General features: G+C 44.8%; 1 protein-coding gene across 4 annotated transcripts in view; it reads right to left on the bottom strand.

Annotated features, from left to right (window-relative positions):
- The window catches only part of GATB (glutamyl-tRNA amidotransferase subunit B), an 89,804-nt gene that overhangs the window by 31,163 nt on the left and 32,046 nt on the right, over positions 1 to 26,595 (bottom strand). For 2 of the 4 annotated variants that reach the window (XM_019828861.3, XM_019828860.3), the window contains exons 3-9: positions 26,463 to 26,576; positions 23,689 to 23,887; positions 23,110 to 23,232; positions 14,494 to 14,607; positions 12,079 to 12,163; positions 11,304 to 11,363; positions 9,157 to 9,346 (exon numbers count right to left, since the gene is read on the bottom strand). In XM_019828861.3, coding sequence (XP_019684420.2) covers positions 9,157 to 9,346; positions 11,304 to 11,363; positions 12,079 to 12,163; positions 14,494 to 14,607; positions 23,110 to 23,232; positions 23,689 to 23,887; positions 26,463 to 26,576 — 885 coding nt within the window. The remainder of the gene's footprint in view (positions 1 to 9,156; positions 9,347 to 11,303; positions 11,364 to 12,078; positions 12,164 to 14,493; positions 14,608 to 23,109; positions 23,233 to 23,688; positions 23,888 to 26,462; positions 26,577 to 26,595) is intronic. The other 2 variants (XM_003984942.6, XM_006930822.5) reach the window with 2 other exon arrangements.

Genomic DNA, 26,595 nt, shown 5'->3' with positions numbered 1-26,595 from the left:
TCTATGACCCGGAAGCATCCTTTTCACATTTTAATCAAATTTCCCGAAGCATTCAATTACACCCGGCGCCAATGCCAGGTCAGCCTCGTAGAGGCTGACAGGAACCCTCCACTGCTAATGGACCTGTCAGTTGGTCAATGTGGCTGTGAGGCAAGGCAGAGGGATCGCCTCACCTTCACCGTCTGCTCTGCAAAGGAACCCCGATCTATCCTTGCGCCGGGCTCTGGAAGCAACGTCTTTTTGCAATGCTGTTTTTTACATTCTACCTTCAGAGACGACAAAATGTCGGAAGACTATGAAGCTGGGATAGGATGAGGGCTGCCTTCCCAACCACCATTCTTGTTCTAAGTCACACAGCCTTTGAACTTGATGACAGGGCAGAAATTAGCTGGACTATATTTAGAAGTAGAATGCAACTTGACAGAGACAGCTGCCCAGTGGCAGACTTCAGAGAAGAAAAAACCCACAAAGTACAAGCTGAGGAACAGCTGATTATGTGGCAGGGAGTGACATGGCAGCTAAAGGGACCTTAGATTAGCAATCCGGGGCTAGTTAGGAGGCTTTCAGGAATATTTCCAGAATAGCTGCTAGACATGGAGAATGGCGGCCAGCCCTGTGGGGAGCTGTGCACGGCTGCCACCGCCATTGGCAATGATAATACATTTTAGTAACAACAAGAGGGGCCAGGCACTGTTCTAAGTGCTGTCTCTGCGTTAACTCATTTAATTCTTAACAACAACCCTGGGTGGATCCTAGCAGAACTCTCTCTCACAGACAAGGACGTGGAGGCATGAACTCGCTTGAGGTTCCACAGCAAGAAAGCAGCAGAACTGGGACCTGAACGCCTGTGGTCTGTGCTCTTTATCTCCACGCTACACCGCCGCTGAGGAAGAAAATATCATGTTGCTGCCTTCCTGGGGACCAAGACGGAGCACCTACCAGTGCCAGGCACAACGTGAAGCAACTAGCTCATCAAAAGAATGCACTTTCCCACCACTTCCATTATTTTATTCGGTACGTGCCAGCTGTTCAAAGATTCTTAACATATTAAAAATGTTGCAAAGGCCCTTAGCAATTAACTGAGAAATTAGGAGAAAATGGCAAGTTCTTTTTCTGCCTCTGCCAATGTACATCTACACCACCTGGCACTCTCCGCCGTGGCCTGACACACACCTGCCCCCAGATCAGGGAGGAAGACACTCAACCCCCCTACCCACCCCCCCCCCCACCCTATGCCATACAGAGCTTCCAGGGGACAGGAGGGTGGCCAGAGTTGCTGGGCTTCTCTTCTGCACCCCTTCTGCACCCTCTCCTCAGAGAAGTTACAGCGGGTATGTATATGCCCAACCAGGACACTGCCTAATTCTGATGCCCCTTCTGACATTACGAAACCAACCCCATTACTGCTCACGTAGTTTTGGTATCAAGCACGCTGCATTTTACTGCATTCTAATTCTTCTAATACGAAGAACTTGTGCATGGGTTTACACCTAACGGGGCAGGTCATTCCTGTGGTGGCAGCGGCTGACTGTACAGGAGACCCTGCATCTGTGGACTGAGCCAGGTGCTCACGTGCCATGTGGTGGAGACACAAACTGGAACCGCACCCTTCCACCACATGGCAGGGGTGTTGGGGTGAGCGGCCACTGAGCTTTTCTGCAAACACTGTAAGAGGGCCCAGCATCTGTGGATCAGTGGGGACTCCACTGTTCCCTCTTTATTCCTGTGAATTCGGTCGCTCTCACAAAGTGGGAACAGAATGCAGACCCACCAACTTTGTGAAAAGCAGCCCTAAAAATAGCATCAAATGCTAGTGTTGGGATGAAATGGAAACTAGGTAGGGATGCCTGAGTGGTGGTGCTAGGGAAGAAAGCAGAAGTTATGGCTAGATTAAGGACTGACATTCAGTGGGGTGGTGGCTTAGGTCTGTGATGTGAGGGAGCCCTCCCTCTGCTTTTCATGGAAACAAGAAGTGGCTGTGGAAATCCTGCAGTGAGCGAGCACAAGCATGCACGTGCATGCGCGCGCGCACACACACACACACACACACACACACACACACACACACACAATCATCCAGAGGAGTCTTGGATGGGGAAAAACTAAAGGCAGCTGTCTGGTGGTGTGAGACTAGCGCAGGAGACACCACTCTCCCTTGAGTGTGTCAGGCGAAGTCAGAATCCTGAACCATCACGGCCACTTTCAAGAACACGGAGATCTGAAGCAGCTCTGAAACTGGCCCAGAAACACCAAGGGTATACTCTCTAGTCTGTCTCATAAAATACACAACTAGAAAGAGCTACGGTCCTATTTTGGTCTTCATACTTTTTCCTCCTGGGTCATGTTTCCAGTGGGTCTGGAAGCCCCTACAATCTGAGCAAAACTCTGGTGCCAACAATTTCACTTGTGCTGTGTTCCCAGCAGAGTCGGGAAGTAACACATCTGAGTTTAACTCAGGATAATGGTTCCGTTCGGGGAGGGTTCACACCTACATCTGGCTTAGACTAACGGGAAAACAAGTGTACGTTTTCCAAGATATATTAACTCTAGGAGGGATGTGGAGGGAAACCAATATAGCAATAAGACTTTTCCTTGGATAATTAAAACCCAAATAATTTAGGTAATAAACAGTGACGGTAGATTGGCATAATTAGAAAACTGTATCTGCAAGAGTGGGCCATAAAAAGTATGCTGTCAAGAAATCAATTCTGATTACAATCACATTTCAATGTGCCTAAAGCCACCATTGTCACATGGGCCCAACACGGAGAGAACCTGTGTTGGTCAACAGCAGCTTTCTGGCTGCAGCTTAAAACCAGCAACAAAGCTTCAAGGCAGTGCTTGCTCACTGGCTCTAAGATCTGACTGAAACCTGAAATAATGTATTTTAATTGTCCCCAAAAGGAAATCATTCCACAAACAGGAAACCAGGTTTCAGGAAGGATTAAGGAGAGAGCCCCTGTGAATCCCCAAGGTTGGGCACTCGGGGCTTCACTCCTCCCTGTACTTTTGGGCCAATGAGCGTGTCCCTGAGGGGTCAAATGACCCTGAGCCTGGAGGATCTTCATCTCTGAAAGTCCTTTGTTAGTTGTATCTGAAATAAATGCATTGTTGGTTTTGCAGGAGTGAAGTTAGAAGGTGCATCTTTTATTTAGCTTTACCAGAAGAAAATATTGGTTATGTTTCTAGTGCATACACTAACTGTAAAAGCACCCATAAGCTGGCAAGCACTGGGTACAATTTTATAAAATGAAGAATAAAATCAATTTCGAAAATTACATGGAGCTGAAATGGTGAGCGACGATGTTGACCAAATGGATTTTCCTTCAGCAGCAGTTAGAAGACCAGTGCTTTGCTCCTCAGTACATCTAAGCAGTCTGAAACCAGTCAATATGGTTTCAGACGCCTTTTTAAACTATTAGCTTTAAAGCAGTATTACCTATGGGTATACAGATATTTATCATGGGAAATTACTTTAAAGACAGTTCATCCAAACCAAGCCATTTCAAGCTTACTAGAAACTCAAAGCAAAACTCTTGGAAAACAATCCATTTAACGACCAACCATAGTCATGATATCTTTTCTGTTTCTTGGTCCCCTGGAGTCACTTTAACCTTTTTCATGGTGTCAGAAACAAAGGATTATGACTTTAAGTGGGGAATAACCAGCTGGGGAAAATGAAGTGGTTCAAGTAAGACTACACATCTTGAGGCTGAATACAAAGAAAGACAGCCATATACAGCAGCACAGGTCACTAATCTGGCGGGTCATGACCACTTTTTCCTGCAGTCTTACTGGGGCCATGCTGGACTTTTCTTAAAATGCAACATTTTTAATATGTTAAGAACCTTTGAACAGCTGGCAGGTACTGAATAAAATAATGGAATTGTGGGAAAGTGCATTCTTTTGAGGAGCTAAAATCAATGTGTTAGTTAGCAGCTGTTCGGTGCCACTGCTCTTCTCCCCGGGAACTCATTCTAGGGAGTCTGCTTGGCTGCATTTAGGCTTCTTTTAGATTCAGTGAAGATTCTTCTCTGTCAGTCATCTTTAGGATGAGTGAATCATCCCCTCCCCTCTTTCAGCTGGGGAGGGTAATAGTTCCAGTCACCTTTGCAGAGCTCTCCCCTCCAAAGCATCAGAGGTGAGATCTGAAATCAAGACTATCTCTTAGTCAGTGTTTCAACCCATTGCCCTGTGGGGCTACTTGGGAGAGTTAAAAGTGGCACGGAAAAGATAAAGTTCTTATATCTGAAAACAGCATAAGGCACTGTGGCGCATATAGCAGGCCCTCAAGAAATACTAAATTGGGGATGCTATGCCATTCCTCCACTGAAATCTTTTAAGTTTATTTATTTATTTTGAGTGAGAGAGAGCGAGCGTGCGAACACGCAGGGTAAGGGCAGAGAGAAAGAGAGTAAAAGAATCCCAAGCAGGCTCTGTGCTCACAGCATGGAGCCCGACGTGGGGCTTGAACCCACAAACTGAACCGTGAGATCGTGACCTGAGTCAAAATCGAGAGTCAGACACTCAACCGACTGAGCCACCCAGGCGGCCCCCTCCACTGAAATCTTGATGAGATGGACATCTTTCCATCTACTGACTTCGTACACAGCCAGCCACCCTGTGAGCTCATATCTGTTCCTCACCAAGTGCCTACCATGTGCCAGGGTGCATGACACGAGGCCAACAACAGGCAAAGTCATCTCACAAACTCCACATATTCTGCACTCTGTGCAGACCCTTTACGATGATTTAGTCAGAAGGAGCCAAGAACCTGAGGCAGCAAGTTTGAGAAACAAAGTTGCAGAGGAGAGCTTACATTTATTTTTGGTGACTTAAATTTCCTACTTGGAAAATGGACATAATATCTGCTTTTCATTGGATTTGACTGATTTCCACTAAATTTAGTAGACAGCATTTTTTATTTATAAGGCAGTCTGACCTCTTAAAAACCAAGTGGTCAAAAGTTCCAATTGACTCAATGGTCTGTGACTGTGCCTGATTGAAGCATTAGTGGGACTGTATAAAACATTAACAAACGTAAAAATTCTATTTTCTCTACCAAGTGATCCAAAATAGCAATGAACTTGACACATTATTCCTGTTTGGCATTGTGACACATTACACGTGCAGGCAGGCAATAGAGCTTCGGCATGTAAATAAAGCCTGGGCTCTGAAGTCCCCACAGGCTTGGCTGAGTTACTTAACGTCTTACATTCAACCGCAGAGGTTATGTTTCCTCATCTGTAAAATGGGGAGAACAGCAATATCTACCTCAGAAGGTTGTTGTAAGGGTAAATTAAAAAGTGACCACTATAAACCACAGAGACTTCTGTCAGCGAGCAGCCATTTTTATGTACTGCTTAGGCAAATGACTACAATTTGTTTGCATTCTCTGAATCAGGTAAGGCAGATTTAGGAAGAGATACCCCCACAGACATCATTTTGGGATTATCGGCACATGCATATAATCTAGATCATTCTAATAATTACTCCTGGAATATGCTGACTCAGAGAAGGACTTGTTACACTATTAAAACCTCATATTTTTCAGAATCCTAATACCTGGATCTCAGCTTCTACATTTCTATTCCTTAATCCTTACAAAGGAGGTCAACAATCGAGCAATCTGACTTATGAAAGGGAAGCAAGGTTAACTAAATAGGTCAAAGTTTCAGGTCGGGCAAGATACTTTTTATGTGGCCAGAGGAAAAAACAGTAATACAGACTTTCTGTTTGGAGGTGACTGTCAGGAAGGTTCATGAGAGAAAACCAGAGTATAGATTGGACTTAATGTCCTGACAAAACCAGTTTAGAAAACAAGAGTCAGAGACACCCAGTGATTTGCATCGGAACACAGGATCTGGGGTGGTTAGAGCGGTGATCCAGGTCTTCTCACCCCGAGTTCAAGGAGTCGGGTATCGTTCCATGATTTGCTAGGTTGTCAAGACTGGCTTATGTATCTGATCTTTAGAAATAGAGATGCTCTTGTCAGGAATGCTGCTTCTTCCAGGGCTTCCATGAGTATTGTAATGGTATCCGACGTGCTTACTTGTTTGTCTGCCCATTCACTGAATAAATATTCACTGAGTGCCTACTATGTGCCAGACGTGGTGGGAGACGCTAAAATATAATATTAGGGTTCTGTAAATATCAAGCCTAAATTATCAATACATAATTCAGTCCTTACCAGACAATAAAATAAGATAAAGATCAGAGTTAAATTCTGAAGTCTCTGTTATGTGTGAGTAAGGCATGTGTGTGAGGGTGGGTATGTGCTTAAATGCTTAACTTAACAAGCAATCTGAAGGCACAAAGCATGGAATCGAAGCTCAGCAAAGCACACCTCCACTACTGCTATTTATTTAATGAATACTCCTGGGCACTCTTTAAATTGAAAGATGGTTCATTAGATTTGTGCATCCGCCCTTCTCAGCAATCTGTTGTGTTTCTGATGAAGGCAGGAAAAAACATGAACATATCATTTTCGGGTCTGAGTAACTCAGCTTTCAATGATTACAAAGTCATAAAGAGCTCAGGATTTTACTTTCCGGAAAACAATTTGTCTGACTCATTCTCTTTCCATTGCTTTTAAGTTCTCTTTGCGCTCATCTTGGGAATTTCAAGGGCTGGCCCTTTAAAAAACAACGAATCACCTAATACATTGGCTGCAAGCTATACAAATAAGCATATTTTTAAGCTATTAAAAGACCAGTCCTGTCAAAACTGGCTCAAAAATCACCTCCTTCTTGAAGTTTTTCCCTTTTGTTCTGATCAAGGTAATCACTGCCTCCCCGGGCTCCCATCCTGCATTATGCATCTATTGGTTAGCTGCTTAGCTGTGTCATGTGTGTGTGTATACATATAAACTCTTGGAAAGCAAAGAAACACTTTTTTTTTTTTAATCTCTGCCACTGAGTACCCACTACATAGGAGATGCAACAGAAAATAAAAGTGGTGGACTGAAGAGATGAAAGGTGGGTTCCCCTAAACAGGACCTTAAACTATGAAAACATACACCCACTCACCAGACATCCCTCAGCCTTTATTCAAGGCCTCCTGTGAAGGACACACGAGTGGAGCCTGGGTCAGAAACATGAACAAGAAAACCTCCCTGCCCTCAGAGGACTTCTTTCAGTAAGGGACGGCAGACGCTCCCCACCATCACATGCTTGTCGGAGGCCAAGTGTGACAATGCTAGAGAGATGCTCTTCAAAGGGAGTGTATATTTGCAGTCCGTGCCTTGGAGAGAAATAGCCATAATCTTGAGAGGAGTTTCCGAGAGATCTTTTCACCTCTCTTATAAAGGAAGTTGATATGCAAAAATAACTTTTAACATTATATTTAGTGGATTCTTTTCTAAAATCGCAGTTGTGAGCAAAGAAATGGCCAAGAGAAGCCTGGGAGGTTCAGGTGGTTAAGCATCTGACTTCAATTCAGGTCATGATCTCATGGTTCGTGGGTTCGAGCCCTGTGCTGGGCTCTGGGCTGACAGCCCAGAGCCTGGATGGAGCCTGCTTTGGATTCTGTGTCTACCTCATTCTCTGCCCCTCCCCTGTTTGTGCCATCTCTGTCTCTCAAAAATGAATAAAAGTTAAAAAAAAATTCTTTTTTAAATGGCCACGAAACCTAGGTTCTTCATTTGCTACCTCCAAGGGCTGCCTGTGTTCACCTGGCGGAAGGCCAAATAAAGAGAGGTAACAGATGTCTTTGAGGCTATGACCCAGTGGGCTCCGTCCCAGTCTTCCTGCCCCCTGTGTAATCTGGCAGTTGTAAAATGCAGAACCAGAACGTGGCATTTCGTATTTAGTCCGGTGGGCTGGAAATTCAAGTGATCAGATGTTGGGGAAGATGGACAGGACTAAAACTCAGTTTGGTTATGTCAACCTAGGGAAAAATACTTGAGTTGTACGAGGTTTCAGATTAAAAGTTGTTCTGTCCAAGATGCTAACTGATTCACACAAAGATCTGGCATTAAGCACTGCTGATGCGCTAATCTGTGCTGAGGAACAGCGAATGAGAGGGTGACACAGCCTTTGCCTGCAAGGCACTGAACAAGTCACACTATGAAATAATTAAAATCTAGCACCGCAACCATCACAGAGTTATGGCTAAGACACAATGCCAGCCCACGGCAGGCAGTGGTCACCTCTGCCTGGAGTATGAAAAACAATCTGTGCACGCCTAATCATTACCGGGAGGAAAAGAGGAGTTTTCACGTGAGATTCTCCAGGAAGTTTTCCTATTAGCTGATTTATAAAGAGAGAGCCGTTCACTCAACAAATATCCACTTGCCAACCCTGTACCAGAAACGGCAGGGCTGCTGTTACTGAAGTATATAAACATGTGCATTCCAGCATCCCTATGTAGTTATTATTGGTTAATTAAAATCCAAAAATCCAGAGTCTGTGCAGACTCCGCTGCTCCAAAAGCTAAAGCGTGGCACATCCCCAGTGCCTGAACCGTGCAGCAGCAAAACTTCCTACTTCCTAACAGGCACGCAGGAGACAACTGTGACAAAACCCTACCCTCACTGAGCCTGTATCACTTTAATGTTGCCATGACAAAGAAAACAGCAAAGCCCCGGGCAGCTTTGAAAAGAATGGAAAATCCCTAAGCAGGTCTCAGTGGTGTCAGATTCTCTAACAGCCCCTTAAGATGCATCTTCAAGCCTCAAAGGGCCGATACTTTTAGTCGGAGTTTTCAACGGTTCGTGTGGAATAAACGTTTTTCTTCTACAATTGGAGAAACAGCTGGCTGGCTTTTGAGAACCGAACTTCCTGCCAGACCCTGTCATGGTTCAATACTGCTAGACATCTAGAAACCCTATACATTGATTTTCTTTTGTCCTGCGGACACATGGGAAAACATTCATCCATAACATTTGGACTGTCTTCAAGAAGCCTCCACGGCTGCTGTGAGCAGCTGTTCATTTCTACACAGAAGAAATGACTGACGCGAAATTCTGCTTCATCTTCTGGTTTTTTGAGGAGTATTTACCGTAAAGGGTGGTGAGCAAAGGTTATCGCACCTTGTTCTTCTCAGAAGCATCTATTGTACAACTGAAGCAACCTGCCTGCTCCACTCAGAGCCCAGTGTAGAGCATTACCCTAAACTGCTGAGCTGGGTTTATTTTAGCCTCTGATCAATACCTACCAGTAAGGCGAAGCTGTGTTCTGGCAGTATCCCATACTGTTGAATGAGCTTCTCTCGGGTCTCACTGGGGAGCTCAGGGAGCTGCTCCCGAATCCGGTCAATGTTGATCACTTGCTGCGGGTCTGCACCAGCAGGCAGAGATGCAGTGTCATAGAGCAGCAGGGGAGGAAGGTTGGGTTCGGGCATAAACCTAGGCACAGAGAGGAAATGGGGTCTGACTCGGAAGTGTTTCGTTTAACGGGAAAAAACTCCTATCATCAAAAGTTTCATGTTTAGCTGCCGTGTTAAAATTGCCAATGTCTTCGAATGTCCCATAATATCAATTCTCCCTGTTTCCCAGGAAGGAGTCTTTGGACAAGTGTATTCTACAGGTCAAGACCACCAGATCTGCCAGCGTCCATGCTTATAAACGAATGATGAGCAAAAAAGGCACCACGCAGGGTTGATGCCACACTGCGATTTCTAATTGTGGATAAAGTACATATTCATAAAGACATAGGTTGCGAAAAATAGGACCAAAGGAGAACAATCTACTTATTAGGCAGAAAAAAAGACTTTCCCTCATTTAAAAATTCTCACTATTTTTAGCAGTATCTGTGAAATAAATGAAAAGTCAAAGAAAAAGAAAACCTTGAGATGTGGAAGAAATCAATAAGATTTTGCCTAAATAAAATGTAGAAGCTATTGGGGAGGGAGGGACGAGTAAGCGGGGCACAGGGGATTTTCAGGACAGTGAAACTATCCTCTAGGACACTGTAACAGTAGATGTACGTCATTATACATTTGTTCAAAACCCACAGAACATACAACGTGAAGAGTGAACCCTAATGTAAACTATAGACTTTAGTTAATAATAAAATCTCAATATCAGTTCATCAATTATAGCAAATGTACTGTACCAGTGTGTTTAGTGAGTGTTCAACATTTCCTGGGGAATAGATGCAAATCACACAGCAACGCAAGACGCTGTCAGGGGAAACTGTGGGGGGTGACATGGAGCACACGGTACATGCCAAGGAGCATACGGGACCTCTCTGCTGCACCATTGCATATAATGTCTTTCCCTCTGTTGTATTCCAGCATCCAACATTTTCTCTCTGCTTATACTTGTCAAAGGGCTTACGTAGAAGCAGGATAATGCAGAGCAAATGGTGGCGCCATGGTGATAGATCAGACGTGCAAACAACCCATCACCTCAATGCCAAATCTGTGCTGTGAATCAGCCTGACTTCCGATGGCAAGAGGAAAGCCAAAGGGAGGCTTCCTGAATCCCGCCTATTAACCTGAGGGATTGAGCCAAAACCACTAGCTGACCTAAAAGCCAAACTCCACGCTGATTAAGAAAGCAGCACAAACAGAGTAGGGCGGCAACACTGGAGAACAAAGAAGCTCTTGGGAAGAACAGGTTGAACTGAGAAGATCACAGTGATTCAAACAATCTTGACTTTGAGAGACAGGAGAGGAGCCCTTCAGGGGAGGTTCACTCTAAGGGTTTAGGAGTTTCTTTCCCACATCACAGTGCTACTTCTGTTCAAGATGCTTGTCATCGACAGCAAGAGCTGCACTTCCTGCATTTTGTGGAGGAACAGTGGGCTAACCTCAACAACTTTGTCGCTTAAAACCTCAGTCTTTCAAATCTGCTAAACTCAGTGGGGAGAAAACCAAAAGGTTCAATTTACCTTAAGCCTGTCCTTATTTCTGGATCTCATATTAAGTACAAGTTGTTTAGTTTATCAATTAAATAGCATCACCTGAGATACGAAGGGAAATGCCACTGACATATGCATCTCTTTTTTTCCCCATATCTTCTCAAGGATCTTCAGTGTGTTACTTTATCTATCACTGAATATAAGAACATCCTAGGCCCCATCCTCAACTGCCACCCTCTTAGCTCAACAACTCTCACACAGAGGTGAGTCAACAGTGTCTTCCAACAGTTGAATTTCGTCAAATCAGGCACTCTGAGGCTACCAAAAGAAGAAAACATTCTTTCTCTCAGTATACACATAAAATAGGAAGTCCAGATTTTCCATCATGCAACAATACAAACACAAAGTGGTTCTTAAAAACTATCCAGGATCATTATGGTACTCTGCGAGTGGATTTGAAATACGCCCCTGACCCCAAACATGTAACGGTACTTTGACAAGAGGAGTAACCACCTGTAGTCTTGTTTTCCTTCTTTGTCTCTCATCGGTACAGTGCACCTATAACGGTTAAATAAGAAAACGTTACACAAACATTGCGTGCAGCACCGCCTAACATATGTGCAAAGGGAAATGGGTTACCCCTCTCAATAAGAGCCACGGGCAAATTCAAGCTCTTTCACCTTCTTTGGCAGACACTTACGTGACTCCATGAAAAAATTATATTAATGGAAGAGAAATATTTAGATTAACTAAAAAAAGAGAGAAGAAATTGCTTCAGTGTGTCCGGCTTCTAACCAGCTCAAACTCTCGTCTTCTGAGCTTTTTTCGGTCTCTTGCTAAAAGCACAAAATCCTCAAAATTCGGAGTCAGAATATCAGAGTCAAAGTTATCAAAACAAAGCAAAACAAAACAAAGGACACCTCTGTAACCAACCCTAAGCTCTCTTTACCTCTAGCTTGAACTGGTAGAGCTTAAGTCTGATAGAATTTAAGGAAGTAGAAATTCTTGCCATAAAGTGGGTAAACTAGAAGCAAATGAAAGGCCAGAACGTAATAAGTACTTATGTACAAGTCTGGTTCAATTTCAACCTTTTGCCAGCCCTACAGGATATTCTATCCCTGTAGCATACAGTATTCTCCCAATTGCACTAGTGAGAAAAGCATTCATGCAGAGAAGCTAAGTACCTTCTTCAAGGTCACAGGGCTTGCCTGTGGTGAGCTTGGATTGGAGCCCCACCCAGCTGTGTTCAAGATGCTTGTCAATGCAAACTCACCCTAGCTTGTAGTCAAACGAGCGAGTTTCATTCAGAATTTCACATCCATTCTCAAGTTCGTTGATTTGTCTCTGAATTTCATAGTCTAAGGAAAACATAGTAATTTAGTATCATATTTTGATTCCTTTAATCCAATCAAGCAATAATTAGAAATCTTTTTCAATTTTCAAGTCAAAAATAATCAAGAGAGTTGTTCATAATAATTCTTCCCTGATAGGCTATATTTTCTCATTGCAATCATAGGATAATGGTGCCGGAAAGGGCCTTTTAGGAAGTTCTGCTTCCTCACTTTCTGAGAAAACTCAGGTTCATGGTGACCCAGTCCAGTTTACAGCTCTTGGTAGAAGAAGGGTTAGGACCAATATCTAGGCCAACTAACTCCAGATCAGGGACCGCTGCCAATCAAGAGTTCTTATCCAGGGATCCATGGACAGACTTCAAGAGGTTCTGGTACCTCCTGAAATTATACACAAAATGTGGGTGTGTGCATTTGTACATTTTTTGGAGACAGAGTCCAGAATTTTCATAGGGATCTATGACCCCACATGATTAAGAGCCACTGCTCTATGCCATGCTCCCTCACCACCAAACCAGGCAGACTGTGGTAAGCAAAACACAGCCACAACTCTTAAGCTTCTTTCTGAAAGCAGCTTAAGCCTCCCCTTTACTCCCCACACCATCATATACCACTTTCCCATACCCGAATCCAAACTTTTTTACCTGAGCTGACAAGCAGCAGCAACACCAAAATGTGTCAGTTTCTGCTCCCCATCTCCCCCACTGAGATGATAGCTACTAGGCATGATGTAGGGAGAAATGTGGGGTGGAAAAATCATGGGCTTGGAGAATTAAGCCCATCATAGTAAATCTGAGGTTCTTCCGGTCCGAGTGAAAACACAGGCAGAATTCTGTCTCGGGAGCTCCTTTGCAAATCATTACGGATAAACCTACCTAAAATCTTGCTGCTTGTTTTTATTATTTTTTTTTCAACGTTTATTTATTTTTGGGACAGAGAGAGACAGAGCATGAACGGGGGAGGGGCAGAGAGAGAGGGAGACACAGAATCGGAAACAGGCTCCAGGCTCTGAGCCATCAGCCCAGAGCCTGACGTGGGGCTCGAACTCCCGGACCGCGAGATCGTGACCTGGCTGAAGTCGGAAGCTCAACCGACTGCGCCACCCAGGCGCCCCTGTTGCTGCTTGTTTTTTTAGGTTGCGTCACCACCTCCTAGAATAATGAGTTCCAGAACACTTCACAGGGTGAGGTGGAGCTTTCTTCTATTTTTGCCAAGCTTCCCCTTCATAACACTGCGCTGTAAGGGTTTCCCTGACCCAAACCTTTCATGGCTTCATAGACATGGACTGTATCTCCTTTTAGAGACAGAAGAGTCCCACCTCTTTGGTCTATCTTCATGTGGGAACCTTCTCTTACCCCTTTCCCTTGAGTAAGTTATCCCCCTTGACCATTAGGATGCCGTTTTTCTGAAAATTTGTACTCACAGTATCTTTGTTGAGGCTGATCATTTCAGGTTCAGGATAAGGTTTCACACAAGACTAGAGAATCTCTGCTCTATTGTTTCCAATGCTTTTCTCAACAAGACCCAAGACTCTACTCAACACACAGCAATGTATCCAGATAGCTTGTGCTCTGTGCATCCTTGAAGGAATGCACTTTAAACTCAATCCCTCCCTACATTCTCTCTTCTTCTACAGATACTTTTGGTTTTAAAGAATATTTTAGGCCTTTGAGATGTCTTCACAGTCAGCAATGTCATGGGACTGTATGAGCTCCAATAAGACCAAAACTTGACTATATAGGCACATGCAATCTATTAGTAAAAACAGTAAGAAGCAGAAAAATATACTGACCAGTGAGGTCAAATTATGGCCAATGTATAATGAATAAACATGACTTTATAAAGTTCATGCAGGTCAGAAAGAATGTGGTAAATGGAAAAACAGAGTTACAGTATTTTGCAGACCCTCCCATAAAAAGGATCCTCCCTTTGAATCTGCTTTGAATAGAATGTGCTGGAAGAGAGAGACACTATAGGAGTTCTAGAGCTTAGGACTCAAGAAGCCTTGAGGCCTCTGCCTTCATTCCCCTAGAATGCCCATCGCCAAACAAAAAAGTCCAGGCTAGGCAAGCGAATGAAGAAGGACCACAAGGAAAGAGAAGCCTAGCAGACCTCTAGCACCAAGGCGTTGATATGTGAGTGGTGTCGCCTTAGACCCTCTGTTTCAGCCGAGGTGCCAGCTTCCACAGCCTCATGAATGAGCTGAGGCAGGATCTAATCAGTAGAATTGTGAAAACTGAAATGGTGACTGTATAAGCCACGAAGGTTTGGGGTGGCTTGTTACAAAGCAATAGATAATGGATACAAAAGGAAGATTAAAAGTAATAGCTGACGTTCACCTATTGCTCTGGCCAGGAACCTGGCACTGTTGAGATTCTTCACTTCAGTTCGAACGCCCAAAGGCTCCCCAGGATGATGCACAGATATGTTGGCATCCACTCTTAACTGGCCCTCTGGAAGGAGAGAAAAAAGATAACTCTTTAGAAATTCTTTGAGGCAACGTGGTCTTTTGAAGTCTCCCGGCAAGTAATATTTAATTCCACTTGCTGTTGTTAGTCAGTTATGGCAACCCAAGTTTAGAGAAGGTATGGTTGGTCCCGAAGCTCTTCTGCCCACTTACGAGAATTACAGTCCTAAGGCATCTGAGGTGTGAGCTTATGTGTGCGTGCATATCTGTACGCCCCTGTGCACATGCAGAAGACAGGAGAAATTCTGGAGGTACCAGATGCAGAAATCTAATTTTTTGCCAAATAAGAAAAACAACACTGTCAAAATGGAAAATTACTCTGTAGTTTTATCCTGAGTTTTTATCCAAAGTGTGAGAGCTGAGCTGGCAGGAAGGCATTAGAAATGATCATCTGATAACCCTGCACAGCTCTCCAATGGAAGGTGGATTTCCAACAGTGATTCCAGGAGATCCATAAGGGAGTCCTTGAGATTTTACAGCTGAAGGGCAAATACCAGAAACCTGGGCTTTTCCCCTCCTCCTTCCTCTGGGTACTGCAATCATCTCTTCTTTCCACAAACAGGACTCTGAACCCTTCCTGATTGCTGTAAGGATTTGCTGCAGCAGACAGTGCTGTTATGAAGGGGTGAGTGTGTGGAGGAACTCAGAGGGGACTACCTCCCTCCTGGAAGGCCCTTCTCTGACCCAGAAAGCCCCTTCAGATAAGGAGCAATAACCCCTAAGGAAGCAGGTGGTTTGTGGAGAGGACTAAGAGGCCCTTGAGGAGGAGACAGAGACAAAATCCTAAGACAAATAGGTAGATGAAGATAAAAAACAATCGCATTTTATACCCTACGAAGTAAAACTCAGATTCTCTATTCTCCAGTTTCATTGACAATATTCAAAACTGAACAGAACGTGAGGGCAAAATGCTGGATTTTTATTTTCCTAGGCAGGTTCTTAAATTTAAAAAGGACGTGCCAAACCTGAGGGCTGTGATGGGCTGAATCAAGAGATTCATTTTCCAAGACTCCGCAGCAAAAGCATATTAAAATAATGAAACAGGATACATAAATTCCATGCCAAGAAATTCCATGGTCTTAGTCTCTGTTGCTCCCCCAAATGCTGATGTGGGGCTCAACCTCCTGCAAGCTTGAGACCACCGGCCACCCACTGCCTGCCCTACTCTCTCCACTTGCTCCCCCAGAACAAAGGATGAGCTCCCCCACTCTGCGACCCCAAGTGCCACCCACGCTGACCGTCAGGGAAAAAGGAGCTTTCAGCTCAGAAATTAATCTACGTCTCTAGCACGGACTTCTCAACATTTTGGACAATTTGTGCCTCCTTGAACGTCAAGAAGTCCCAACTATTCCTGACGTTAGACTCGTGGTCTAGGAAACCTGAAGTCGTCTACACTGCCTCTGTTTTCTTTTCCTGTTACGTCCAAACTGACAACTAGATCCTGTCAGTTCTTCTCTCCCAACACCCCTCACATCTGTCACTTCCTCTCTATTTCCACTGCGGCCACCCTCGCTGGAGGGCTCGGAACTTCAGACCGGGTTTCAGAATCACATCCCGACTTGTAGTTCAGCAACCCCTCCTTGTCCAGTCACCCACAATGTGGCTATGACTTTCATCCTGCTACGATGTGGCTTTCTTCATTTTCTCTGCTTGCTCATGTGCAGGGCCAGCTCCTGCTGGACCATCTTGTCTCCTCTGCTTGGTACTGAAGAGCCGTCATCCAGTCTTGGCTGACGCGACCCACATTTTCTCTGCTACTCAGACCACGAGAACGCTTTCCTCCAGTCAGGGAAGCTTTCTGCATAGGAGCCCCTGCCCACTCCACTGGCTCCTGCACGTCCTCTTTATCACTATTACTGTCCCTTCTTCAGCCTCTGCTCATCCCCCAAGATCCCACTTAAGTGTTACCACTTCTCCTCCTAGAAGCTCTCATCAATAAGCTTGCCTCCGCTGGTGGCTCCTCTGAATTATTAGAATAGACACGGTCAATACCATAGAACTTAGCACATGACTACAGTCTATTTTGAATTAATCTTATCCTTAGGACCAAAATGGAAGTCTCTTCAGGACTGTCCCTGGATTTCAAATCCTCACCCACCCTCCTTCCCAAGAACATCATTCTTTCAGCTACCTCCTCTCTCCCACATCAGTCAACCCCCTTGCTTTCTCGGCAGTACTTCTAGTAGAGACACACGCAGAAAGTCTCGCTCCTGGAAAACAAAAACAAACCAAACAAAGCACAAACCCTAGTCCCTTGAACCCCATTTGCTTTCCATCAGTTACTAAGCTCTCTGCTTTCTTTTCCAGCAAATCCTCTCCCACAGGTTTTGCTTGCTTGTTGCACATCTTGTCTCTACCATCTCACCTCCTGTTCACTCCTAAACCTTCTTCAGTCTGGCTTCTGTCCCCGCCTCTCTGAAAATTCCTCGCTAAAGTCACCAGCAACCTCCTGGCTGCCAAATGCAGTGGACACAGGACCTGTTCTGTCTCCCCTTGCTGGACACTCCAGAAGCATGCAACATACCGACTAATCCTTCCTTCTTCAACTACCTTCCTCTCTCAGCTGCCGTGACCTTATATGCTCTTGGCTTCCCTCCCACCTCTCTGGACACTCTACTTGCATTTCGTCTGCTGGTATTTTCTTCCCCATCTAATTCAGGACCCTCTTCTTGCACTCTCTCTGGAGGGGTATATAGTTATAAATACCACCAATGTGCTGCTAAGTCCTAAATTTCTCTCTTCTGCCCAGACCTCTACTCTGAGCCCCACCCTTACCTCCACGTGACACTTCCACTTGGAGATCTCACAGACATTTCACTTTCCAGAACTAAATCCCGATTTCCCCTCCACAAATATGCTCATCTTCATCTTCCCAGTTTCAGCCAACAGCACCACCTAGCCCCTCAAGCTTCTTTGAAGGCATCCTTGATTTCTTCCTGCCCCTTGATTTCCACACCAGCCTGTTAACAAATCCCATTATTTCTAAAATCCACCTTGAATCTACTCAGCTTGATCTCTCCATCTTTCCTGATGCCACCCTGTCCAAAACGGCATCATCTTTCATCTGGTCTACTATAAGAGCTTCTTTCCTGGTCTCTTTGCTTCTGCTCCTACTCATCTGAAATCCACTTTCAACACTGCAGCCAGAGTGGTTTTCTACAACGTTCTTCAGACTCTGTCATTCCCTTACTTAAAAGCCCTTCAACGACTTCCCACTGCATTTGGGATGAAATCCAAATTTCTTCTCATTATTGGTAATCTATCCCTTGTCAACTCTTTTCAGTCTTATTTGATGCCATTGTCTTTTTCACTGCCATATTCAGAATCTAGAGCTGGATCTGGCAGAAAGTAACTGTTCAATAAATTAATACCTTGTTGGAGAAGCCAGAACTCTGGTATTTTCCTGAGCAATGAGTAAGCAGACTGGTTACTGTCTCACAAGAGGCTCCTGATAAGTTCTCAACTTCTGTCTGAATAGGACTGATCTACAGCTGGAATCATCTGAAAGGCCTATTCAGCTCAGAGGAAAACTTCTAAAGTATGCTGAGCTGTGCTCAACCAAATCTCACTTCTTGGGAAACTTTTTTTTTTGAACTCAGGGAACCCTGAGTGGGACTTCACCCACTTTTAAAAATGGCACCATCTTTTGCAATTTAGAATTTTAACTTGGATAAGGAACAAGAGCATGAATTTCAGTCTCTCCCGGCGAAGGCCATGCTACATAAATGTCTGAGAGGAATCATTTAGTATCCTGCAGTGTTGAAAGAGAGTCCACTAGCCTGGATTCAAATATAGTATCAAGCATCAACAAAAGACATTCTATCCAGTGAAGACAAAATACCTTTTAAACAAATTAAGTTAAATTGCCTCCGGTGCACAAAAGCCTTACCAGTCAGGTTTACCTCAATGCATTCTGCAGCACTGAATGAGGGGCCTTCATTCACACATCATGAGAGCGTTATCAAGCTCGATTTCTGCCCTCCAGAAGCAGAGATTTGTAACAGCAAAACTAAAAAACGATACCACTGAGCGCAGTGATATGGTGCAGTTACATATTTTTTTTCTAAGAACACATTCACACATCAGAAATATACCATCAGGACAGAAAACTGTTTCTGTAAACAGCAGGGGCCTGAGGATTTGGAGAGGTCTGTTAAGCTATCTCATTCTGATCACTGGATGCTCTCCAGGACTTAAATAACAAGTTCTGACACACACACACACACACACACACACACACACACACACACACACACACTGACCAAATTTTATTGAACATATTTCGCAAAGCTTATGTACCCAAAGTGAGTGGTGGTTCTGTAAAAGCAACAGTACTTACTATCATTAATAAAAGCACCTAACGTTTACCGAGCACATGCTACTTGTCAGCGCTTGTGAGAAGTTTTATACACTTTATCACATTCATTTCCTACAATGCAGCTTTAGATGAAGCCGCTTAGACACCCTTTGGGCATCTCAAACTTCACATACCCAAGATGGAATTCCAGATTTTCTCCCCGTCTTCCATGTCTCAGTGCACAGTGACACCACACCCAGCTGCCCAGCCCTACGTGATGACCTTTCCCTTTCCATAGACAAGTATCTGGGGACTCGCTTCATAAATGTGGAAAGTGAGGCTCAGAGAAATCAAAACCCCTTGCCCAGGTTCTTTCGGCCACCAGAGGCAGGACAGGGCCCCAACCCAGGGCTGGGACCTTAGCATCCTCAGCACCCATGCTCTGCCATCCTGCCTCTCTAAGGTGTCATCTATGGCTGTGACACTGTCGTGGCTGCCTCTAGGACGCAGTGTGATGCGGGGTTTAGAGAAAGGGCTCCTGGGCTCAGACACACCTGGGCTCAAATCCCAGCTCAGTCACTTCTTGTGAGCCTTGGGCAAATAACACGACCTCTCTAAACCTCAGCCTCTTCACCTATACAACAGGCGTCACAGCACCTATGTCTCAGGAATGCCGTAAAGTTTAAACAAGATGGTAATTTTTAAAAATGCTTGGTGAGCTGATGAGCACAGGCTAGCCGTTCAAAATGGCAGACATTATCACCGAAACCATGTCAAATGTCTACTTCAGTGCACACTCAACTCTACAGATGGCTTTGAGGATCTCAACAGTGGCAAACGTCCACTGAGAAGGAAATGACTTCAGGAACCCAGGCTGAGCTGACCCATGCTCATTAGCAAAACTATCAGGAACTCACTGAATCACAGTCCAGAGCAACTGAAGCTTCATTCCAAAAGCACCCTGGGGGTCCACTGGTCCCTTCTAGGGTGGTCCTCAGTTCTCAGACTGCAGTCTCCAATGCCAGCATAGTGGTCCTACGGTGGTGGGGCAGAAGAAGGATCAAAGGGGTTGGGGCTGATAAAATACTAACAGCACAAAAAGCTGGACCCCTGCAGACTCTATGAGGACCTTCCCTCCCCATAGCACTCAGAACAGCCACAGCCGCTCTGCTGCTGTGCTAGGGGCAAAGCTGCTGGATTTGTATTTAAAAGCAACAAACAGTGTCACAACAAATGAGATTTAATGAACCCTCTCAGCTGTCACCGACTGATGAGTTCTTGCCGTTATGGTTTATCTCTTGGCAAGGACCCAGATGGGACTATTTCTCAGCTAACAGGTGGTCCGTTTATTATTCCATAGGTTTGCTAGGAATCACAGTTATTTTGAGGAAGAATGGAATAATAAAATTTTTTTAAGTGATAGAGAATCAACACTTAGTGCATAAATGGATAACCATCCAACCTGCCCATATTTCATTTATGTTCTGTGGGTAAAAAAGCAGCGTGAACCATAAATCTGAAATGGAGAGTTCTCTTACCCTACAACAGAGCCTCGCTTCTATAAAGCCAAGTTGTAGGCAGACTCATGTAGCTGTGTTTTTCCAGTGTTTAGCTTAAAGTAGATACTAAATAGGCAAGTTCTGTCTTCAAATTCAACTTGTATGGGGCTCCAATGCTACAGTTTGTTGCTTGTAACATGTTCTCTGTGACAAATGTGGCGTTACAATTTCAGAAGTCCTTTTGTAACACACAAATATAATGTGGGACATCAAAAGGTTGGTAAATAGTATTATAAACCAACAAGGAGATGAATCATCATCCTCAAATGGTATTTACTGGCATCCACTGTGACCACCTTCTGATGGTTAATTTTATGGGTCAACTTGACAGAGGCACGAAGTGCCCAGATATTTGGTTAAACGGTATTCTGGGTGTGTCTGTGAGCTGCTTCTGGAGGAGAGAACATTTGAATTGGTAGACTGAATAAAGCAGACTGCCTTTGCCATTGTGGGTAGGCCTCATTCAATCTGCTGGAGGCCTGAGGAGAACAAAAGGCAGAGGAGGGGGCAACTTGCTCTCTCTGCCTGACTGTCGTGGAGCTGGGGTACTGGTCTCCTCCAGCCTTCGGATTCCGCCTCACACTGGAACTTCCACCACCGGCTCTCCTGGTTCTCGGGCCTTCAGACTTGGTCTGGAACTATACTACCAGCCCTCCTGCAGCCTGCTGACTACAGATCATGGGACTGCTGGGCCTCCATAATCACATCAGCCAGTTCCTTAGAATAAATCTCTTCATATATAAACATACATACATATGACATTCACGTGCACATATACACACATCCTATTGGTTCTGTCTCGCTGGAGTACTCTAATACACTACTGAATTATGAATTAACAACTGTATATGCAGAATCTGTATCTTTTCTCCACTCCTGCCTTTCTCTACTCAAGGAATGCTGAGTGGCAAGAGTTTTGTTTAAAGCCCCTGGGAACAGAAAATAGAGGGCAATCATGGGCGAGGCTAGCTTTTGGTGACTTAAGGGCAGGAGGAGCACCTGGGTGGTTCAGCTGATCCAGCATCCCACTCTTGATTTCGGCTCAGGTCATGATCTCATAGTGTGTGAGTTTGAGCTCCACATCAGTCTCCATGCTGACAGCACAGCACGAAGTCTGCTTGGGATTCACTCTCCTTTTCTCTCTGCCTTCCCCCAGCTTGCATGCATCCTCTCTCTCCCTCTCTTTCAAAATAAATAAATAAAGTTAAAAAAAAAAAAAAAAAAGGAGTGCTAGGAAGGGGCCATGAGAGGAACCATTAAGAAATTGAGTTTGACCAAAATTTGTAATCTTTATTTTTTCTGAGAGAGAGACAGACAGACAGTGAGGCGGGGAGGGGCAGGGGGAGAGGTGGAGGGAGAATTTTAAGCAGGTTCCATGCCCAGCCCAGGGCCTGATGCTAGGCTGGACCTCACAAACCTGCAATCATGACCTGAGCTGAAATCAAGAGACAGACGCTTAACTGACTGAGCCACCCAGGTGCCCCCCAAACTTGTAATCTTTATATCCAATTTGCAAACACTTAAAACATACATTTTGCTTGGTCCCAATGGCACAGGTGTTTCTTTTGTTTGATTTCCTACTACATTTCTAATGAAGTTGATATTATCCCAAAGTTCAAATATTTTGAAATCATAACTTTGCCTTATACTTGATGTAATTGGGCTTCAGCTGTAGTTGGATGAAAATTCCACAAAATGAAAGACACAAATAAAAATCATCAAGTAGCAACTAAGTGCTACCTGCACAGACTCACAAACTAAGAGCTATTCTGGAAAATATAATGTCTTCTGAGAAAGATAAAACTGTTCAAACACACTATTTCACTGACCCTCATTTTGGTGCAAAACATTTGGATAGAAGAAGCCAGAAGAAAGCACCTAGTCGCATCTAGTCCTTTGAGAAAGGAAGGAAGGAAGGAAGGAAGGAAGGAAGGAAGGAAGGAAGGAAGGAAGGAAGGAAGGAAGGAAGGAAGGAAAGAAAGAAAGAAAGAAAGAAAGAAAGAAAGAAAGAAAGAAAGAAAGAAAGAAAGAAAAGAATAGCAGTATAGCAAACCAAAACTTAAGTGCAGTTTCAGCCTCTCCCAGGACCGTGACCTTTTATCCAGTTGACCTGGAAGTTCCTCATCAACACCAGAGAGGTAATTTGCATGACAGACCCCGCCCCCCAAAGAAAGGTGACCTTACCTGAAACAATCCACTCTCTGCTATAAAACTTCCTTTATCACTGCTTTCTCTCTATAAAAGTCTTCCATTTGGTACAACTCCTTGGAGCTACCTCCTATTAGCTAGATGAGATGCTGCCTGATTCATGAATCTTTAAATAAAGCCAGTCTCATCTTCAAATTTACTCAGCTGAATTTTTTTTTTTTTTTAACAACTCCTAATCTCATATTCTTGGGCTCAGTGCCTTGGTGCCGTTGCTGTTGGTGTGTTTAGTTTTGACTAGGGGCTCATTAAGGAATCCAAGGAAAACTCTAAGGAAAAAAACCCCAGAGGTCTAAAGGCTGACAAAACACGTAAACAACCCCAATGCAGCTGACACAGAAAACACTCCAGTGAGAAGACACCTGGGAAGCGGAAAAAGAAGATCAAGAAGGAGGGACACGACCGACAGCTCCTCTGTGGCTTCTACCTGCCATATTTGCCTGGCTGGTCCCCAGTGCTTGAAGTATCAGCTGCAGCTCTCTGACGGCTGTTGCTGCCTCTTCTCCACAGGACATGTCCGGCTCCAGCACCACTTCCAGAAGGCCAACTCCTACCAAAGAGAGGCAGGGTCAGCCTGACCGCAGCTCTCCAGATAAATCAGGCTGAAGTCTCAGGAAAACCCTGCATCACTGATGGACTCTCAACACGGGTTCTAGCCTTTGAATGGTTTCTCCTCCCCTTCAAATTTTGATTTTTAACTTTGGTTCTTTCAGTGTCTGCTTGAGAGATCGAGCTGCGGGGTCGGTGACGAGGTGGCTACATTTATCACATTTTAGGGATAGGTTAGCAAGCCTGACGATAATCACAGTTATTGGTGGGTTATTAGCAAGCCCAATGGTAATCACAGTTCAGGCTGAGTTCTCGAGTCAGTTGTGCCAATACCAATGCTGATATTTGATCTGGATCTGCGAAACTCTTGGGCCTATTTCCTCAACTGATTTGGGAAAACTCTAGGGGGGAAGAGGGTTGGCTGGAAGGAAAGGCAAGAGAAAATCTCCAAGCCTACCTGCCCTGTTCAAATCGATGAGTGTCTGAGACCGCAGCTCATCGTGGAGGCTTTTGCCACTGTCTTGCTCCAGCTGGATCTGCTTGATCCTCACGGTCTTGGTGATCACCTGCCTCCATTTCTTCCCCACACAGACACTGTATGCCAGGCTCCCATTCACAGCAATCGGGAGTCTCTGCTGAGTAATTTGGTAGCCTGCCTGCACACAACATGAGTTACACAGTGATTAGGCCATAAATGTGAGCGGGAGTCCAGTTCACTATTTCTTTTTATGTCACTAAGACTAGAGGTTTACTTAAAAACACAACAGAAGAAAAAAGGAAAAGGAGAAGAAAATTAGTTTATGCAATTTAGCTGTAATTTAACCTGGCCTCTTCTGGCTTTCCCCCCTCCCTTACCTTCCCTGAACCTCCCCCAACCCCCAATCATGATGCAATAAACACGAATCCCATCTTCCCTACAAATTGGGGAATAACAATAATCTCATTGTCAGAGGCCTCTAAGAGAAGAATTTATTGTTTCCACTTAGCTCATTAGCCTAAACCTTGCATCTGATTACTGGGCTCTTGACAGACCCTCCTTATTAGGAAGTGCTGGCTAAGCATTTTGCCATCTACTCTCAGCGCGGGAGACAGCAGTTGCTAGTGCCTTTACGCTTGTTTTGTTCCTGCTCTTTAAGGGAACCAATCATGCCAGCTGCCCTCCATGACCCAACTTCCCATTTCCCTTGCTAGAAAATGCTGTGACACTCACACTCGGCTAAGAAAACATGTAGTACTAAAATACTGATGGATGTTGCAAGGATTCCCTCACCTCCTTCTTCTTTTTTTTTTTTTTAATTTTTTTTCAACGTTTATTTATTTTTGGGACAAAGAGAGACAGAGCATGAATGGGGGAGGCGCAGAGAGAGAGGGAGACACAGAATTGGAAGCAGGCTCCAGGCTCTGAGCCATCAGCCCAGAGCCTGACGCGGGGCTCGAACTCACGGACCGTGAGATCGTGACCTGGCTGAAGTCGCTTAACCGACTGCGCCACCCAGGCGCCCCATCCCTCACCTCCTTCTAAGTAGAGGTGGAAGGACTTCCAAACGCACACATGCATCAGCACACGTTAAAGAGACAGGAGGTTGATATGGAGAACTGGAGAACAGAGAGTAGCAGCTGAAGTCCCCGCAGTGCTTATGGGGTCCCAGACACTGTTCTGAGTTCTTCACACCATTTAATCCTCACAACAACCCTATGAGGGAGATACGGAGCAGGGAAGGAGTTAAGTGCCTTGTCCTAAGCCACAGGGCTAGTAAGTATCCATGTCAGGATTTGAACACCGGATGGTCTGGCTCCACACTCTGTTCTTAGCCACCAGGCTGGCATTTTTCACACTTCCTCTGCATCAGGAGTCCTCTGGCAGGCTGGTCGAAACAGACTGGCCCCACCCAAAGAGTTTCTCATTCTGCAGCTCTGGGGCAGCACCTGAGATTTGTATTTCTACCAAGTCCCCAGGAGATGCTGATCCTAGTGGCACGGGGACCGCCCTTTGAGAACCGCTACACTGGGTCAACTCTGTGCTGAAATAGCAAGTCGCAATGTATAAAAATTAAACTCTGAATAGGGTTGTTGAATAAAATACAGGATGCTCAGTCATATTTGGATTTGAATGAACTGTTTATTCAGATAAACAACAAAGACGTTTTACAGAAGTATGTTCCATGTAAAATTTGGCAAGACTAACTGGTTATCTGAGCCACCTGGGCCAGAAAGAACAGAAAGCCACAGATAATTAAAACATCTCATTTTAGTTGCATGCTAAGTCTCCCACCTTAACCGAACTGATTAGCACTCTCAAAAGATGGAAAAAAATGCAGTTTCATTCCCTTCATCCTACCAAGCGATAGAATTTGCTAACGGGTGGCAGCCAGAGGGGAAAGCAGCAAGCAAGCAATTGGAGAAATAAGGTTCCAGTCGCATTTTGTATTTAATCGCACTTCCACCCTCACCCACTAACAACCAGCTCACCCTCATCTTCAGTTCAAGGAGAATAACGGGAAGCAATATCTTCGCTATCGTTTTTCTAAATCTGAAGAAAGGGCATACTTACTAATCAGAGGCTCAGATCAAATGAAATACTATTTTGGGAAACCCACTCAACGTTACAGTTTCGGTTCAGTTCAACATTATGAAAAACTGGCTCTACTTCACCCTGGCTTCTCCTAAAGAAGAAACTATAATTTTAAGGAAAAAGCAGGTTAATATTGGGTTTACTGCACAGACAATTACTGTCGTTAGTCGAGGCTTCTGGTTCATGTTTCCGCTTACTATTGTCCACTTATGTGCTCCTCGTGAGATGACAGAAATGTCCCTGGAGGAGACAGTCCTATTACTGGTAACTTCAACTTCAAAGAGGGAAGCTATCACTCCATCTGCAAAGCTACAGTATGCATTTACTGTTGCATCAGCCACAGAGTTAGATTTGACCTAACAGGCAATTAGCGCCAAACACCGCGGCTGGGCTGAGCCCGAGAACGCTGGCTTCTACTCCCCGTTCAATTACGAGGGAGCCGGCAGAAGCATGAGGCTAAGCAAGGAGTCAGCAATCAGGACAACTGCATCCAATCTAGTAAACATCGGGGGGCACCTGCCTTCATCAGGGCCAGGCAGAACCTCCCGCTGACACGGACAGAGCTCTGACTGAAAACATGAGAGGCGCGGCCCCCCTCCCTCGCGTCAAGCCCCCCAGCTCTGAGGCCGTACACAGGGCGGGCCGCCAAGCGTACTTACAGGGAGGTCTGCATAGAAGTAGTGCTTCCTGTCAAACAAGGACTTCTTGTTTATGTGGCAGTTCAGTGCCAGGCCTGTCATCACCGCCGCTTCGACGCATCTCCTGTTGAGAACCTATGGAGACACGATGCAC

The sequence above is a fragment of the Felis catus genome, chromosome B1 (assembly GCF_018350175.1).
Source record: "Felis catus isolate Fca126 chromosome B1, F.catus_Fca126_mat1.0, whole genome shotgun sequence".
NCBI classification, from domain to species: Eukaryota; Metazoa; Chordata; class Mammalia; order Carnivora; family Felidae; genus Felis; species Felis catus.
Note: the sequence above shows the minus strand (reverse complement) of the source record. Positions and strands in the feature narration are given on the sequence as shown.